This window comes from Trachurus trachurus (genome assembly GCF_905171665.1).
Source record: "Trachurus trachurus genome assembly, chromosome: 19".
Classification (NCBI taxonomy): Eukaryota; Metazoa; Chordata; class Actinopteri; order Carangiformes; family Carangidae; genus Trachurus; species Trachurus trachurus.
The window spans coordinates 7,682,971-7,700,458 of record NC_139913.1 but is presented as its reverse complement, the minus strand read 5'-3'; the positions used below and the strand labels follow the sequence as shown (position 1 = coordinate 7,700,458).

The 17,488-nt window shown below is 40.7% G+C and overlaps 3 protein-coding genes across 3 annotated transcripts in view; 1 reads left to right on the top strand and 2 right to left on the bottom strand.

The window, feature by feature from the left end:
• Positions 1–667: 667 nt before the first annotated feature.
• On the bottom strand, positions 668–3,416 carry lrrc20 (leucine rich repeat containing 20). The gene is made up of 5 exons (XM_083994026.1): positions 3,135–3,416; positions 1,924–2,012; positions 1,549–1,698; positions 1,217–1,384; positions 668–1,129 (listed from the first exon to the last, which is right to left on the bottom strand). Exons 2-5 carry the CDS (start codon positions 1,991–1,993, stop codon positions 993–995), a joined length of 525 nt encoding a protein of 174 aa, XP_083850152.1. The 5' UTR covers positions 1,994–2,012; positions 3,135–3,416; the 3' UTR covers positions 668–992.
• A 2,652-nt stretch (positions 3,417–6,068) lies between these two features.
• On the bottom strand, positions 6,069–8,924 carry ndr2 (nodal-related 2; the record flags this gene model as incomplete). Its single annotated transcript, XM_083994646.1, has 3 exons — positions 6,069–6,221; positions 6,334–7,115; positions 8,660–8,924. 3 exons carry the CDS (start codon positions 8,922–8,924, stop codon positions 6,069–6,071), a joined length of 1,200 nt encoding a protein of 399 aa, XP_083850772.1.
• Positions 8,925–10,001: 1,077 nt separating this feature from the next.
• pald1a (phosphatase domain containing paladin 1a) overlaps positions 10,002–17,488 on the top strand; it is a 54,729-nt gene continuing 47,242 nt past the window's right edge. The window contains exons 1-2 of the mRNA XM_083994887.1: positions 10,002–10,194; positions 14,267–14,312. The gene's annotated coding sequence lies outside the window, so the exon portion shown is untranslated. The remainder of the gene's footprint in view (positions 10,195–14,266; positions 14,313–17,488) is intronic.

The window sequence follows — 17,488 nt, the reverse complement described above, 5'->3', positions numbered from 1 at the left end:
TGTGAATACAACTTGGCATGCCCCTTTTGCATTTTTAAAGTCTTGTTGACAGAAAAAACGATACAAACTAATCTGGTAATTATATAATCCATTATGTATCATAATGCTAACACCCTCTTGTGTTTGCATGACAAAAAGCCTCTCCAGTCAGCCCAAACATCAGCTTAAGTGATCCAGACTCAGCAGGGCTGCTATTTAAAGAATGCCTGGAAAGTCTGAGCAAAATACTTTTAATCACCCCACTATGGACCAATCTCTGTTATCTGCAGCCTTCATTACAGATGGAGGATTTAAGAGCTTGATCAGCACTTACGCAGCCATCTGTACTTTCTCTGTTCTGAAACAAGCCTCTGTGTTGAGCAGGTAGCTTCAGAGATGAGCATTTTGCTGTCATCTCAAACATTTTCTTCTTTGTAATGAACCACTCAACTCAATCCCTGAGCACATATTCACCAACATGAAGAGTTACAGAGAAAACTAGACTTATGAAAATGAATTTTATCTAACAACAAATCAATCTTATAAGAGATTTAATGTGTTGATGCATGAATCATAGAGTAAGAAATAATGAAACGGTGCACTGTTTCCTTTGCATAAGCTTTAATTGAAAAAGAAAAAAAAAAACTTTTTTAATACTATCAAAAGTAATAAATAAGTAATTGCCAGTATCTCAGTTGAGATTAAAAAGGTCAAATGGTGCAAAGAGATGGATTGATTTCATCTCCACATATCTGCTTCATCAGCCCCTTGCAGTTCAATCAGAGGATAACGCTGAGGCCACGGGATGTGGTCACTAGCATTGTGTAAAAAACTCAAGCAAGGAGGACGCCATCTTCACAGCACATCTGTGCTCCTGTTGCTCATACAGCATTGTGATATCTTCAAGTATTACCTTTTTCTCACTTCCCAGGCACACAAGAGAATCCAACTCAAGTAATTAAAGGCACACAGCATGCAGTCTATATGTGGTGAGATATCATTTATAACACCTTCTAGGACTGTGTTGTGGACAGAATGTCAAATTTGTGAGGAGGCTGCAGGGCAGAGTGAGTGTTTGAGTCCAAGGGGTTTGACTTCACATTGAGCCACTTAAGTCCTGGCATTGCAGACAACTTCTCCACAGGTATTTCTGTATGAAATAAAAAAAACATTCAGATTTAAAAATGTACAACTGTTTCTCTAAAACGTACAAAATGCATCGATGTGTTATTATTACCAGTGATGCTATTTCCCTCCAGGTTAATCCTCTCCAGTGTGCCTATCTCAGTGAGCTTGTCAGGGAAGGTGGAGAAACTGTTATTAGCGAGATTGATGCTGGTCAAATGCTCCATTTCTCCCACGGCGTCAGGCAGTTTGGTGAGAACATTGCCTTGCAGGTCCAGTTCTGCAAGGTGTTTCAAGACACAAATAAATCATTGGGTCACTTGGCTGCTCCTTAGTCACAGCATGAAGACAATCATGCAGCATTTGTGAGGTGGACGCTGCGCAACTACGCAACTATTTCTACCACATGGATCAAATAGTTGTGGTGTGTTTATTATCCTCTACCTCTCAGCTGAGGGAAGGTTGAGAAGAACTTGTTGGTAAGTGCCTTCATCTCATTGTCAGCCAAAGTGATAATGCGGATGTTTTCTGAGACACTCCTCAGGACCTTGAACACACCGTCTGGGAAAGAAATGAGCTTGCAGTTGGACAGATCTGCAGAGAAGAAAAAATATATGAATGTAATTATGGGATTATGAAGCATTAACACAGCAGGGTGATGTTGAATACCTATAATTAACAAACACTCTGGGATTTAAATTCATGGTTCGCAAGTGTAAGTCTCTGTCACCATCTGCTGGTGAAATTTGGAAACAGCAAACACAATATTGACTTAGTTATTATAGGTTGTAGATAAAAAATGTGTAAAGGGAGTCTTACCCAAAGTGTCTTTCTCCTCCTCTACAGTGGCATTAACCCTGCGGGCCACATTTGCAACTGCCTCAGCCATTTCTCTGCAGTAAGTGTTCCTAAGGGAAGTCACATGATACAATGTTACACTTTCATACTTCTTATAGTGAGATTCAAGACGGCCAAATGATATAATAATAAATATTGATAGCATATCTATTAGTGATGCATGCTTGGACATTAGGGTTTGGTTGTGTTGTCCCCATCACAAGTGAGAGAATGAAACATTTAATGGCCACTAACAATAAGGGGGACATGATAATAAATCAAATCACTTGACTCTAAAACTGAGTAAATATTTTCTGTGCATTTACACTCAAGAAATACTCGAATCATTCAGTGGATAGCAGTTCAACAAAATGGACTACAATGGAAATAGCCTACTTTTTTTTTTTTTTTTTTTTAAGTAAAAGCAAAGATACTCCTATATTTCTAAAACGTCTTTGGTGAAAGTAACAGAAATACCCTTTTTTGAAGAGTAAGTCAAAAAGTTGTGTGATTTTAAGTTATTAAAATACAACATGACAAAAACGTCAACATTTGTGGGAAAATTTGAATTTTTTTGGATACCTCTCTCTGTAATAAAGCAAAGGTAAGGACAGGGTAGTTGTGGATACTGGACCTTATACTAGAGCTGCAGAAGAGATTTCACTGGAATGGGAGTCACTTGAAATAATGACTTAAACAATAAATAATATACCAGAGCTGTTGTCACATAAGTTTTTCTCAGTCAACTATTAGACTAATTATTTGGAGGTCTACTTTAATCACTTTTTTTTATCACTTTGGAATAGTGCTCCAACACCAGTTGAGCCAATTAAAAACTGTAAAATAGTGTCTCTCATAGTCACTAATGTCGTTAAAACATAATTATCCTTCAAAATGGATATAGCAACATAAAATGACCACCATTATGTACTCATGTTACTTTCTGCTGCTGCATTACACAAAAGTTGGAACCACTGCTGCACTACCAGGGAACTGGACCTGGTTGCTAGGGACATATCATCTCCATATAAGTACACAAATAATTTAAAGGAAAATAGCATTTAAAATCTACGATACCACAGCCCCTGCACTGTCAGAAAAAACACAAATGCAGCCTGTTTAGTCAGTGATACCAAAATACCAGTCATTATTTCATTAGTGTCTCATTAAAGCACCACCAGAGAGCCACTTACCCAGATTAGAGCTATGGTCCTGTCACAGAGCAGCTGCAGCCGCCGTTAGCTACACCGGCTAAACCACAGTCTAATTTGGTGAGTGTGTGGTGTGTAGCCTATTTTTAGCCCCGGAGAGGGGGCAATTACATTCACCTGAAATGTTCCGATATACAAAGGAGAGGTTGTTACCTTCTGGCAACAGCTCACAAACTAGTAAACTTAACTTTGGCGATGTTGTGTCACTACTACTGCTTCATTACATGTATCAGCATGAGTTAGCTTCAGGCTGCTAGCAAACAGCCGGCTAGGAAACGTGTGTCGCGCGTGTCAGTGCTGCGCATGAAAGTTGCAGAATACGCAGCTGCTCTACCAACACCAAACTCTGTCTACCAGGGCTGTCAAACTCATTTTAGTTGAGGCCAGGGGCCACATACAGCGTAATTTGATCTCAACTAGACCAGTAGAAATAATGGCACAATATTAGAAATAACGAGAACTCAAAAATGTCCCCTTTTGTTTTAGTGTAAAGGAGAACAAGCCATTATTAAGATGTTTACAGTTGATGAACTATCCTTTTACAAAACATTATAAACAACCTGAAATGTCTTGAGAAAACACACACATTGTGACATTGTAAAGTAGCATGGTGGGATCATGGGAGTTGTGGTTGCCACCACTGCCATCACTGTAGTCCACTGGATTCTGTTAGTTTTAAATTGGGTGCCGAATGTTTTACATAAGAAAGCTCTTCCCCTGAGCTCTTCAAAACAAATGGACTCAATAAAGTGGTTTCCTCTAAAAACAAAAAAATCAGTTTCTCCAACACTGCATGAATCAATAGGCCTACCGATTTAATTAAGTTCAGTGAATGAATTCCATTTAATTTAATTCAAATGAATTTTTAGTTATGATTGAAACATGTTATATGAGGTCACAGGGACCTTGATGTCTGACCACTTTCTGTTTAATTCTTCCCATTTTAATAGACATTTCTGCCTAAGTTGACAGCAGACAGCCCTGAGACGTCACATCTCATTCACAAGCTTCGGACAACCTGCTGAATGACTGACAACGTCTTGTTGTGTGAAGGTATAAAGAACAATAACTTCACATGTTCTTAAGAGATATGTTTTAGTTGGTCATTATGGGGAGGTTAATTTTGTTACAATTTTGAGACGTTTCATGTCTGAATTCTTCTTTTCAAAATGGGAATATTTTGCACTGAGGCGTTCTCTTTTTTAAACATGCCACTGGAATTCCCCAGAGACCAATTTGACATCATCAAAGGTCTTGTTTGGTCTGACTAACAATCAAAATCCCAAAGAAATCTGCTTACAATTATATACGACGAATAAAAAGCAAAAAATAATATTCACATCTGAGAAGCTGAAACATGTTTTTTTCATTATCTTTGGTTGAGAAATGTCTCAAACAATGAATTTCCAATATAGCTGCAGTCATTTTCCTAATAAATTATCTTTCTTTCAGCACTGTGCTCACTTGATCTGTCAGTTATTTTCTCTGTCCATCATTTATAAAAACATCAAAGAACAGCGAAAAATCACAATTTTCGAAAAGCTCAGGATGATCTCCTCAGATATCTTGTTAAGTCCAAGCAACAATCCAAAACGCAAAGACATTTAATTTACGTTAGAATAAATAAAAGCAACAAATGATCACTTATCACTCAAACTTTGTCGATCTACTGATTGTTGCAGCTCTAATATATTTTGAATTAAAAGGGTGTTATTATTTTTCTTCCAATATTTACCTGAAGCTGAGATTTGTTGTCTTACCTTTGGGTCCTGATCCACTATTCCCAGTTTGAGCACTGCTGTGATCATGACTCTGGCAAATTCCTGGTCAGTCAGTGTATTTTCAAAGGATCTGAATACAATAAGCTCTCTGGCTTCAGAAGAATAGATAGAAATTTTTTGCTTTGTTACAACTAGCAGTCACTTCACAGTGTTTGCTAGATATGACTCTGCAATACAGAGCTTTATTTTGAATTAGTGAACATCAGTGGAATTGAATGACTGAAAGTGTGAAACTAGAAAAGTCTGCATCCTTTGACATGCCTGTTCTTTTGTATCACACACACTAGTTCCAGATAGATATACCGGTGATCCAAGCAGGGACATACTGCTGCGTGTTGTGGATAGTTTATGCAGGTATGTTGTGTTTATATTGTGTCATGACAGCACAAACCAAACAAGGCAGCTCAGAGAAAGCTGTGCTGAACAGGTGTCATTTCTCAAAACAACCAATTTTCCATATATTACTGCAAGAATAGAAGCTAAAATTTTTCTAAAAGATTAGAAAACTGATCAGCCTATCAAAGGCATCTCTTTGTTGTGGGTAAAATAAGTTTGGATTAGCATGGTTATAAAATTAGGTCCTGTATTATGCCAACTTTTTGACAAAAAAGTTCAGTACAAGTAATGAAACATAACAAAATACATGCTCCATATGCAAAATGTACATAAATACCATTCTTTTTAATATTTACAATAAATATACATTAGTTTATATATACACAAATGGTAGTGTACAATAAAACAGTGCTGGAATATTCAATAACATTATCATTTTATGTTTACATTATTGATGAAATTGATAAGTTAAGGGAGAATATTTTTTTTATATTAGATGACAGCTGCAAACACCTGTAGGGCAAGATGCTGCTGTGTTGTAGAGAATATGTTTTGCCACATCTTACAATGACAATGTTTTTCTTCCAAAACCAGAGCTCACATCACAAATTCAAGTTATATCGCTGCACATAGATCAGCTATCTTAAAATGTACAGTGACAAATATCAAAGAGCTTTTTTTTCTCCCTTCTGGCTAAGTGTTTTCTTTTTTTTTTCAGAAATCAGTTGCTCCCGTGCAGCATTTTTGTGCTGTTATGCTGCTCAGCAACTGAGGTAATGCTTCGAGGGGAGTTCAGCTGTCACTGGCAGCCACACTCATTCACAATCATGTCTTCGTGATGTCGTAGGAGCATTTCTCCGTTTTCGTAGTACAGCATGCTCAGTGGGCTCATTTTGGTCGGGGCACAGCAGGGCGATGCCACTCTGTCGGGGTAATAATGTTTCAGTAAACTCTGAAAAAGGAAGAGACAAAGGAGAATTTGTTATATTGAATCAAACCACAGTCCATGAAGGTCATGAACAGATCTCCAATTTCCCAGATTTTACACAGACTGTAGTACCCACCTGCATGTAAGCATGATTTGTTGGATTTAGGTCTTCTCCCAGAGGACCAGGGCAGGAACCTTCACAACGGTAGGCGTTGTACCTCTTTGGAAAGATGATCCAGGAGCCCCATCCTATTTGATTAAAGTCTACATGCAGGTCGACTCTCCGACAGAGAGATTTTTCATTCCCTCTCTTGGACACCTGCGGGCTTCTCGCTGTTTGTTCTCTCTGGCCCCGTTTACTCCTGCGCCTCTTTGGCCAGCGGGCCTTTTTGATTTCAGCAGGGGACAAGAACTTGGATTGTTCAGCTGTATGAAGTAAGCTTGCTTTGGCCTTTGAGTTTTCATCCAAGCCAGTGTGTGAAAAGACGACCAGCAAGGCTCGGTCACTAACATCCTGCTCAGTCCTCCGGCTCGTCACATAGACGGGCTGATCAGGAAGCGACAGGCGTCTCTCTGTCTTTACCATTTTCCTTCTCCTTGATACACTTTTGTGGTGAAATCTTTCTGTCGGTTTCCGTCTGAGCCAGTCCAAGAGAGGACTCGTCATGTTGAACACTTTCCAGCTCTGTGATGAAGTGACCAGTGATGATTCAGTGAGCAGCCCCACCAGCTGCTGTTCTTGGCAGAGTCTGCGCGAATGGCATGCCTGTCCATGGTGATAGACCTCCACTGAGATGTTGTAAGCGCTCGGTGTCCGAGGGAGCCTGATTCTCAGCTCTGCTGCCTGGATCTGCTTGTCAGCCAGCAGGGTGTGGAGGTCAAAGGTCACAGCCCAGCGCCTATGTGTGTACGTCAAACCTAATGAAATGAAAAGAGAAAGATTAGCATCATTGAGTTTCACACGTATTTTATTATTAGTGGATATTGTGGTAAAAGCAGAATAAATATTAAATCCAACTAGAGAAAATTTGCAACACATAGGCTACAACATGTTAAAGGTATTCTATCAAAATAAAAGTCATCTATTAAATACTATAATAAACTACAGGGAACTTGTTCTTATAAAGCAACATAATTGTTATTTTTGTCTCTGTCTCTTTAGTATAAGCAATAAAGTAATGTAGATATCATAGGATTATAATACAGAGGATATTGTTGCACAGCATGTGCAACTTTTTTTTTTTTACTCTTTCAGGCATCTACACTACATAAAACTGCAATAACTATAAAACATAATATTATGGCATGAATAAAAAGTCAGGGTTGTAAAAGGAGTAACTGAACTATAGGAAATTCAGTTTACAGAAAAAATGCCATTATTGCACCATGGAAATATATAAAAAGTAATTAATTTTCATTGTGGGATTCTTTTAATAGTCTTATAATAAATGCATTTTTTGTTGTTGTTGTTGTTTTTAGATCCACTCACTTCTAATAAAATACTAAATGCATTTGCTGTTGATAGCTTATGTTCCAGCTTCAAGATTATACTGTATGCTGCACTGATGGAGATTTCAACAAAATCAAGATGTATCTAAGGTTTCAGGGAAAAAAAGAAAAAAAATCCAGTCATTGTTCCATCTTGAGGGAATCATGTGCTGCACCCACATCTGTAATTGATGGCAGGGGATGGTGGGGTCATTGTGATTCAATGAACAGGTGTGGTTTAAATTCATCTAAAGGATTAAAGCATTTTATAACCTCTGCATTGTCCAGAGCATATTGGCCCATTTAGCTGCACTGTTGATTAAACGTGCAAAAACCATCCACTCTTATTAATCGACTCAAATCAAACACCGAGTCCCCTCCCGAAACCAATCGTTTAACACATCCCTGCCTGCCCCTGGCTTCTGCATATCCTCAGTCAGACAAATAGGTAATAACTCTAACACCTATGTGAAATTGGATTCAGCAGCGGGGAGGGGGCTCGTCCTCTGATGGCTGCTTGTGCCACCATTAAATCCCGAGCTCTAATCTAATCAGACCAAGTGTGAAAAAGAACTGAGGGAAGTTGTTGATTTGACTTAACAAGAGATTTGTATAGGGGGATGTCTGGCGAGGTATCTAATCAACATCACCTATTTAAGAAAAAAGGAGGTTTGCTTTGAGCATTAGACAGAAAACCGGCCTTTTCACACGCTGATCCCTGCGTGGGTTATTCACCCCCCTGAGCTGGATGTGGATTGAAACCCTCTGAGGTCGTCTGGCGCGCAGCTTTGACAGGACACTTGCGCCAAAGAATAAAAACTAACATAAAAAGAAAAAAAAGTGGTAGAGAATAGATCCAAGTCTGAGCGGAGAAACCAAATCCCAATGGATAAATACAGATTATTACATTTTGCCATCATCTTCTCATTCATGTCCCAGTGATCAAAACAAAACAACAAAAAATCAGATCTTACTTTTAGCCATCACACTCTTCACGGTGTCTGCTTGCTTCGCTGCGTCTTGCTCCACGGTATCCATCGGCCTGGAAAAGTTGGTCTTGAAATTCCTGTAGAGGTGCATCATGTAGGTCGGCAGGTGATACCCAGTGGAGCGGTCCATGACGGAGAGACGATGCAGCGGCCTCATGTAAACTCCATCCCTGGACTTCTGGATCCCCTGGGCCAGCAGCACCAGCAGAGATGCGTGCAACGCGACGCTCAGAGCTCCCAATGAGCGCATGTTTTAGGCCGGTTAATGACAAATACCTCTACTGGGAGATTAGGGGTGTCTTATATACCATCACCCACGCCCTTTCATGTTTAACAAGTAGCTGAGAACATTAAAGGAAATTGACATGCGTCCTCAAGACTTGTTACCTGACAGCTCATCATCCATTCACTTGGTAATGAGGCGCCCGGGTGCGTGTTTACAAGGAGCACTACTTTTTGTTTGCGCCATGATCTTTGGGCTTCTGCAGCCTGAATCCCCATCCGTGGACTAATTGTTTCAGCTATTTGGCTTACACTAATTGTTAGCCTTTCCCATAGTGTCATGTAGTCAACTGAATACCGTCTGAATTGGACTATATAGGGGGAAGGATTGGGCTGTTGTGCCCACAGACTAATGAAACATCACAAGCATTAACATAAAAACATGTCAGAACATCACTCAGTAATCTGAATTATTATTTGGCCTATATCAATTGTTACTCATGAGGCCAGGTTTGATGCAATGTCTCTGGGTAGAATATTTGCAACTTAGGCTCATAGGCTTCACATAAGACTTTAAAAAAAAAAAAAAAAAGACAAAACTTGAAAATAAAGACAAGAGAAGTAGGCCTAAAGTAAGATAACAGTTCATATTGACATCAGACACACCACCAGGCCCAACAGAGGTAGAATTACACAGGAAATGTCACTTTATTTCTCTGTATGATCATATCTAGGTATGATCATACATAGGCAATAGGCCTACTCTTGAAGTTCATTTAGCCTATTCAAACGAGGAGTTTCCAAGATGATCAATAGGCCTATTGTACATATTTTCTTTTTGTTATTTACATTTTTCATATCGTTGTGTTACAATATAACATAGACAATGTTTCTGTAACCTAATATCTTCGCATGCTGTTTGCATCTTAATATAAAACTGCATCAGCATGTTTTTGCAAAATTGCCTATTCTAACTGTCTATATTTAAAAGCAGTCACTTTTAATGAAGAAAGGCTCAGTAGGTGTTTTCCTACTAAAGATGCGTTAATGTCTTGGCTGGAGACTTGCAGAGAGCGTCCGAGGATGACCGTGAACTGCGCATGCGCGGTCCTTCTTTATTCACATAGCGAAATCTCTTTCCTCGTAAATTTCCCGAGAAAAGAACCATTAAAAAAAACTATCAATGAGTGTTTTTTCTAGTCTGTAAACAGAAAGCGGTGCACCTCGGCTACATCCCCCGGACAAACCGAGCTTAGGTTCTCTTCGGACGCTTTTTTCATCCACCGTGTGCTGAAATGGTGAGTAGCTTTAAAGTTTACGGTCTCTTGTTGCACGAGCTACGGCAGCCTAAAAGTTAATGCTGATGCCGTTTTGGATGCTAAGAGCGTATCAGAGTCCTCGTGCTTTCGTTAATTGTGCAATATAATAGCTGCAGCGGTGCAGTTCGACTGTAGTTGAAAGGTATTTTCATTTAGTGTTTGTGTGGTTGATGGAGCATACATGTGCTTGGCACCCCCCACTCTCCATGCCTGCAGTGTATTGTGCACAGTATTCACTCAGTGACTTTTCCTCCAAGAAGTGATGCAACATAAACTAAAGAAGCACTTTCAACTTAAGTTGGTGCTGAAACACATAGTAACACATTCTTACAAAATGTATTTTCTTTTTCAATGTTTCTTCTCTTTAAAAACACTTCCAACACCCAGGTTTTTGCAGTGATCCTACCTACTGCCAATAGAAGGCTACAGCCTTTGATTATAGTCCAGTCCATAGTATATTTTCTGTTACAGTCCATAGTAAATGGTTGCTATGAACTCAATCTGCCTGTAGAGTGGTAAAAATGGTTGCCACATTATCAAAGTCAATTCCATCCCCCGCAGAGCAAGTATTTTGAGATATGATGGCCCTTAGAGAATCCAAAACAAATATTTCCACACACAGATAACATTACCAGATGGATGGTTTACTGATCCAAATATATGTTTACATACTGTTGTGTTGTGTGTTACAAAAGAAAACGTGTACAATCCAGGAGTCAAGAATGAACATGCATATTAGCCTATATAGAATAAAGAAAAATCTAGTTCAGGCCACATCTTAATGACTAAAACACAAACAAACAAAACATCTTGAGGTGCTTTCTGCACAATGAACATACTTTTATTTGTTCGTTTACAAGGGAAGCACTCATGCTTGTGAATGACAACTCTTGGTCTAGCATAGTACATTGTACATTGTTGTAAGCTGCTTTGGACATAAACATCTGCTAAATGTATATAATATAGTATGAGAGTTAATATGTAACCAACTTGTAGGTAAAAAAAAAAAGTATTTGTAAACCAGAGTATATTTTAAATACATTGCTCATGGATCATTTCAGCCTATAAATAGCCTAATGTCAATGCAGAACAGATTTTCCAGAGCATTCTTCTTATAGGTGCAATGTCAAGTATGAAAAGTCTATAGTGCAAGTAAGACAAAGCACATGACTCCCTTTGATGTATTATGGTCCCGGCTTTTGTTTGATTTCGCCCGTCCAGCTGGGATCAGTCTCCTCTCTCTTCATATCACTTTACCTCTCTTACATCCTGGGGGAAGGCAGAAACTGGCTCTTGACAACCAAGAGCGCAGATCAAACCGCGAACATCACAATTAATCAAGACTGAGAGCACGAAACTCCTCGGTGAATGAACACCTGGATCATAAATGATTGAGCTGTTTATTCGTAGATTCATCCTGATAAGAAGCATCGAGCAGTAACTTCACCCCTCCCAGGGTTGACTTGTAAAAGTTGCTAATTTTCTTTTGTGAATCACTGTCATAGCTCATGCTTTATCAGTGGCTGTTTATGAATCGTAGGATTATTGGTTGGGAATTGATCAATTTGATTGGTTTAGAGGTTATTTGGGTGAGTTTATCCCCATAAATCCCTGGGGATGCTTCAGTAAACATGAAAATAGTCAATTTTCTCTTTAATTTTTGAAAAAAGATCTTAAAAACCTGATTGTTTTCACTGATAATTGCAGCCTTTAGAGTCTCAGTCATGTTGTGCCAAGTTACAGTATTAACACCTGTTTGGAGCTGAAACAGTTGTCATAAGATAATGAACATCTGTGTCCCACTGATGTGAAGTCTTGTGTACACGCCTGAGTGCATTGGATAATTTTAACCACAAGGTGTCATATTTGATCACTGGACTCTATAGAGTAATGCGCATCCCCAAAATTGGTCCCTTTGGGTTTTGAATTCATTGCAATTTCAGCTGCAGTGTTTGTTAATACACTTGTAACCTGACTCAATGAGTTGAAAAAAGCTGCCACACGTCCATGAAGACATTAGAAATATCATATTAAGCTCATTTTTTTTATTGAAGAGTTCATCCATAACTTATTTTTTAATACTGTCGTGCTCATTCAGCACAGCTTAGGACTTGAGCTGTAGCCCAGGTGAAATATTTCCCTTCACTATCTCTTCCTTTCCTCTTCCTGTTACAAGGCTTTTAGCAAATTGACTTTTTGGGGGGTGAGACAAACACCAGGCCTGAGAAAGGATTTGGACAAGACAGCTGATATTAACTGTATGCTCCTTTTCTTTTCTTTTTTTTTTCCACCGAGGACGTTCAGCAGAGAGAGGATGTTTCTTTGAATCTGTCACAGATCATATTCTCTTCAGTCTTTCACTTGGACCTGTCCCCTGCCTATCTTTTTCCAATCAAAAAGAAAAGGAAGGAAACAGGAGGATTTGCATCAGTCAGAGTAACTACACCACTACATGTCACAATCTCAAACCTGTTCCTTGCTGTTAATCAAAAAGCACCCCCGAAAAACGAAAATCTTGTTTATGACTGCTCCCTTCCCAGATCGATTCATTCATATCTTGCGGTTTTGCGGTTTTTCATGGGAGGGCTTTGTTTCACTTCACATTTGTGGTGTGGCAACAGCAAGAAGAGTCTTTGGCCTGCGCTGCTGCAGGAAGGAAGGAACAGGTGTGGCAGCAGTAGATTTTTACATCCATATCTCCAAAACCGCTCACTCACTTTTGCAAATCAGCTTAATTTGGGTATTATCTTGTGACGGACCGATTACACATGTTGTTGTAAGAAAATACTCTCGTATTATGCAGCGACTGTGTCGACCCCTTGGGTGTTTTGTTTCCTCATTTGCAGCCGTGGTGGTTGTATGGTATGAGTGTGTTTTTGCAGAATTAGTGATTTCTGGGGGAAGTTTGTTGCCCCGTGCAGGTATAATATCACAGTATCAGCAGCTGCTGTGGGCTTTGTTCTGACTTCATACAGCCCACAGCATGAAACAGGACACCATGAGACCATAGCATGAGAAGTCGGTCTGACCTCAGGGTTACGGCTACAAGAGGTAGAGCACACAGCTGAACCTCGAAGCTTAAATCTAAGTATTTGCCCAGCTGTAAGCCTGTTTGCCTTTAACATGGCATGTGTTAACCGCTAATGAATGGAGTAATTAGAGCATCGTAGTGAATTAGGCTTACGTGATGTCATCTATTCTGCGTGCAGTTGTTACAGATCGTCAGTTTTCTCCTGGCAGGTCCGACTCCGTGCATTACATTACATTACATTGCATTACAACGTGTCAGTGGGGGTTAATGGCTGCGGCTGACTGTAAGAAGTTTTAATAAGTGAAGGTTGAATTTATGTGTTGGAGACAGTTGTTAAAAGGTCTGCCATGTGTGGGAGGCATTGTGCTGCCAGGAGGCTCTGATAGAGATTGGACGGTGAACTGGATGATGAGTAAGCCTCTGTGGGTCCGCCCCCACATCCTCTTCACACATCCCCACACACACACACACACACACACATTGCACATCACACAGGGACGCACATACACACACAAATCTCGGTGTTCGCGAGCAGCCTTGCATACAAAAAAGTAACGCACAGAAAGAAAACAACAAGAGAGCACGCTGTCACCCAACTAAGCCTCAGACAGAGAGCTGCACCCCCCTCCTCCTCCTCCTCCTCCTCTTACCCAACCTCCTCCTCCTCCTCCTCCTCGCTCCCCCTGCCTCCTCCTGCTGAGTGCCTGTCTGGGATCCTGTCCTCACTGAAGGACATGGTCATTGACTTGGCTTTATTAGAGACGCGTTAATGATGCGAGACCACCGCCTGCCATAGTGTGTGTGTGTGATCAGCGGGGCAGAGACAGATTACCTCACAGATCAGAGAGAGAGAGAGAGAGAGAGAGAGAGAGAGAAAGAGAGAGAGACACGCCAAGCGAGGATGTCCGACTGAGACCGGCGGCGCTGCCTTGCCTGCCAGAGAGAGCTGTCACCCTATAGCTGCTTCTCCTCCTGAAACCAACTGTCTTCTCTCTCTTGTTTTCTGGTTGTGATCCTCAGAGACCGGAGCGCCTCTCGGATGGTGGACTGAACAGCTGAACGTCAGGTACAGTTGTGATCTACTTCACCTTCCTTCTGTGTTGTGATACTTGACTCCCTGCTGCAGGCTTGTGGCTGCCAGACATGTCATCAGCAGCACGTCTCTGAAGAATACAGAAGGAAATGGCATACGTTGTTGTCTAAATATCACTTCACATGCCTGGCGTGATTTTTATCTCAGACTTCAGACTCAACTATGCAGCCTTTTTTTTTTTCAAACTAAATGATATATGAAGCTTCCTGTCCTTTTTGCGGGGATGGCTTTATTGGCTTCACGCATGCTGTTATAATACCGGTCATGTTTGATATTCACATAGCTACATGGGTTACATTCTTCATGGCATGTGATGATGAAGTGTTTATCATTCCTTTACTGGAGGACCAGCGCCTGTATGACAGGCTTCTGGCATCGCCACACCAACTTAGGAAATACAGCCGCTAGGTCGGGAATTTGTTTGCACATACACATGCAAGTTTACAGATTGCAATCAAGAGTGGCAGGCGAGAGGGAAACATGTTAACAAATCTGTGTAAAATCTGCCGGTGGAGCGGTTCGTCCAAGGCTGTGACAAATTAAAAAAAAATGCTGTCAGTCGGCCTGGCTGGTGCTGAACAGAATATCGTGGTCAGACGCTGGTGGTTTTTTTAGAAAAAAAAAAAAAGCCACATTACTGCAGCCTTGAAATCATAGGGGGATAAAATTGCCATCTTGAAATGAAATAAATTACAGGCAGGGGTTTAAAAATAGATCTGCTCACCCGTTTTAGCAGCTCCGTGTCAAGCTGTGATGAAAGCAAGAATGTGGAAAGCTAAAGGTTATTCGTGTGATTTATGCCATATTTGCTGCATAGTTTGTTTTTTTGTCTCATTCCCGGTTGATTTGCTGCTTTTACAAAAACTTTCACTTAAGTTGCTTTTTTTTTCAGCCATTTTGTGCACTTTTGACAGCTTAATCTGGACTATCTGTCTTCCCGTGCACAATCTATTCCGGGGGAGTTCGATCAGATTTGGAAATCGCATCCTTGAACAATGCGTCGCGCGGCTTCCTTTGTGCCACGGCCTCTATCTGAACACGCCGGTTGGGGCGATTTATTTTGGACGAAAAACAAACATGGGAGCCGTGAGCTGACACAAACTCACAATGAGGCCTTTTTTTTTTTTTCGAACAGTTGGAGGAAAGAAAGAAAAAGATTTCATGCAGAGGAAGGACTGAGCTCATTTCCGTGCAGCACTGATATTTAGCTCAGGAACTAGCAATGTCCTGTGGAATCACGCCTATATGTAACCCTTAACCTCATTGGTGAAATATGTGTACAGCTGCAGGGAGGAAGTTTCAGAGAGTACAACTAAGCATTTCCTGTCAAGGTGTGCTTACGCTTCCTCTGTTCAGAGGGGTGTGACTGGTTTGTATTGAAGACTTTGCTGGTCTAGTATCCTGTGATGAGTAAGAGAGCGTGGGACACTTTGTCATTGTTATAGATCAGACTTGACACTGATGCTTGAAATCTTCATTTGGCATACTTTTAATTAGGCTTTTGAATGAGAATTTGCACATGTCAGATTTTCAAAGCAACACATGTTCAAAACAAACAAATAGTCATACATGTGGTGCTGCTTAGAAATAAAAGCCTGACTGCATCATACAACATCAAGCTTGTGTTGTGTTCATTCAGTTCTCTTGTTATATGTGGTTTTGTGCCGACAGCAGACATTCAGGCTTAACATTGTCAGACTGAACTGAGTGGCTTCTCTGGAGACAGAGAATACCCAGGTTCCTTGAACACAACAAGCGATGTTGCTAAGAAAGCAAGTTGCATTCACTTTGGGCTTTTTTTTCTCTGCTGCTACGCTAGCGGCTCCTCTCTCATCTCGGTATGGGAAGCAGCGTTGAAAGATCTTCAGAGTGTTACAAAGTGATACCCATCTCTCTTGAACCCCTGCATCTCTTGTGAATGAAGAGCGTTCTGAATCCTTCCTCGGTTCCACCAACAGATGCATCCTGCAGCTGCACGCTTCTTCCTGTCTGCACTCAGGCCCTTTTGTCTGAAGACGTTGCTACAGCAAAGTTGGGACACCGGCTGAATTTAAATGGGGGCAGCCCTGAATGGAGTAACACTGGTAGGACTGGCAGAAGCTTCCAGTTTCCATGGCCTTTATTCTTACTGTGCCATCAGTGAAGTTAGATATTAGTGGCATTAGCTAAACTCAAACAGCTGTTCGCCCTCTGGCCCGATGGTGTCATAGACAAACTTGGGAAATCTGAGTTTGTCATGTCGTTTTATTGGCCTCACGAGCAGCGCGACACTACTCTGGCTGACATGTGGGATAAACAGCTTCTCTGATGAGTTCTCTTGATTGGTTCTCCAGGAGGATGTTTATGACTGAGGGCTATTTCTACTCAGGCCTCCGCCCCGGCTGCCCACTCGCTAGACCAGGCCTGCCCCTGCTGAAATCAGTGCGGCTGACAAGTTGAGCTCATATGTGTGTGGTAGGGACTTCTGTGTCAAAAGGGTGTGTTAGGCCTTTTAAAAAAAACTGAAGTTTCTGTCAAGAAGTGTCAGTGAGTTTCATGAAAACCTCAGACAAATTACAACAGCACATGGGATAAAATTTGGGATGTTGTACACTGCGTAGATGAGGATAATGGGAGAATCTGCTGTCCGAGTGTTTTACAGCCTTCGACTGAACCACATAGGAACATAAGTATTATCATGCATGACTGTGGTGGTGTGTAAAGGAAACCTACTGATTAAATGTCCTTAAAGTGACAGGGTATGAAAAGGGTTTGCTATGCAAATGACCTTCACTGTGAATCCAAATAGGAAGTCAAGGCGACAAAGCATTCGTTTCCTACCATGTCTCATATTCTGCCTTTTTTAATAGAGTCCATCACGCGACTGTTCGCAGCTGTTTGTATTTCTCACTCTTAATTCAAGTTTATATGTGTTTTTATTTTCCCATCAAAGGGATTTTACAGTCTGTACAGCCTACATCAAGGTCTGTCATTAGACCTTTAGATTCTGTGAGGAGAAACTCCCAAAGTTGACACTTGAGTGCATTTTTATCCACCTGTTTTCATGTGCATTTTCATTTTAGTGCATTAATTGAAGTACGTGACTATTACAGACAATCTGATAGCGCTCTTCCCACGGGTGTATTGGAACTAACTGAAAGAATTGGCGC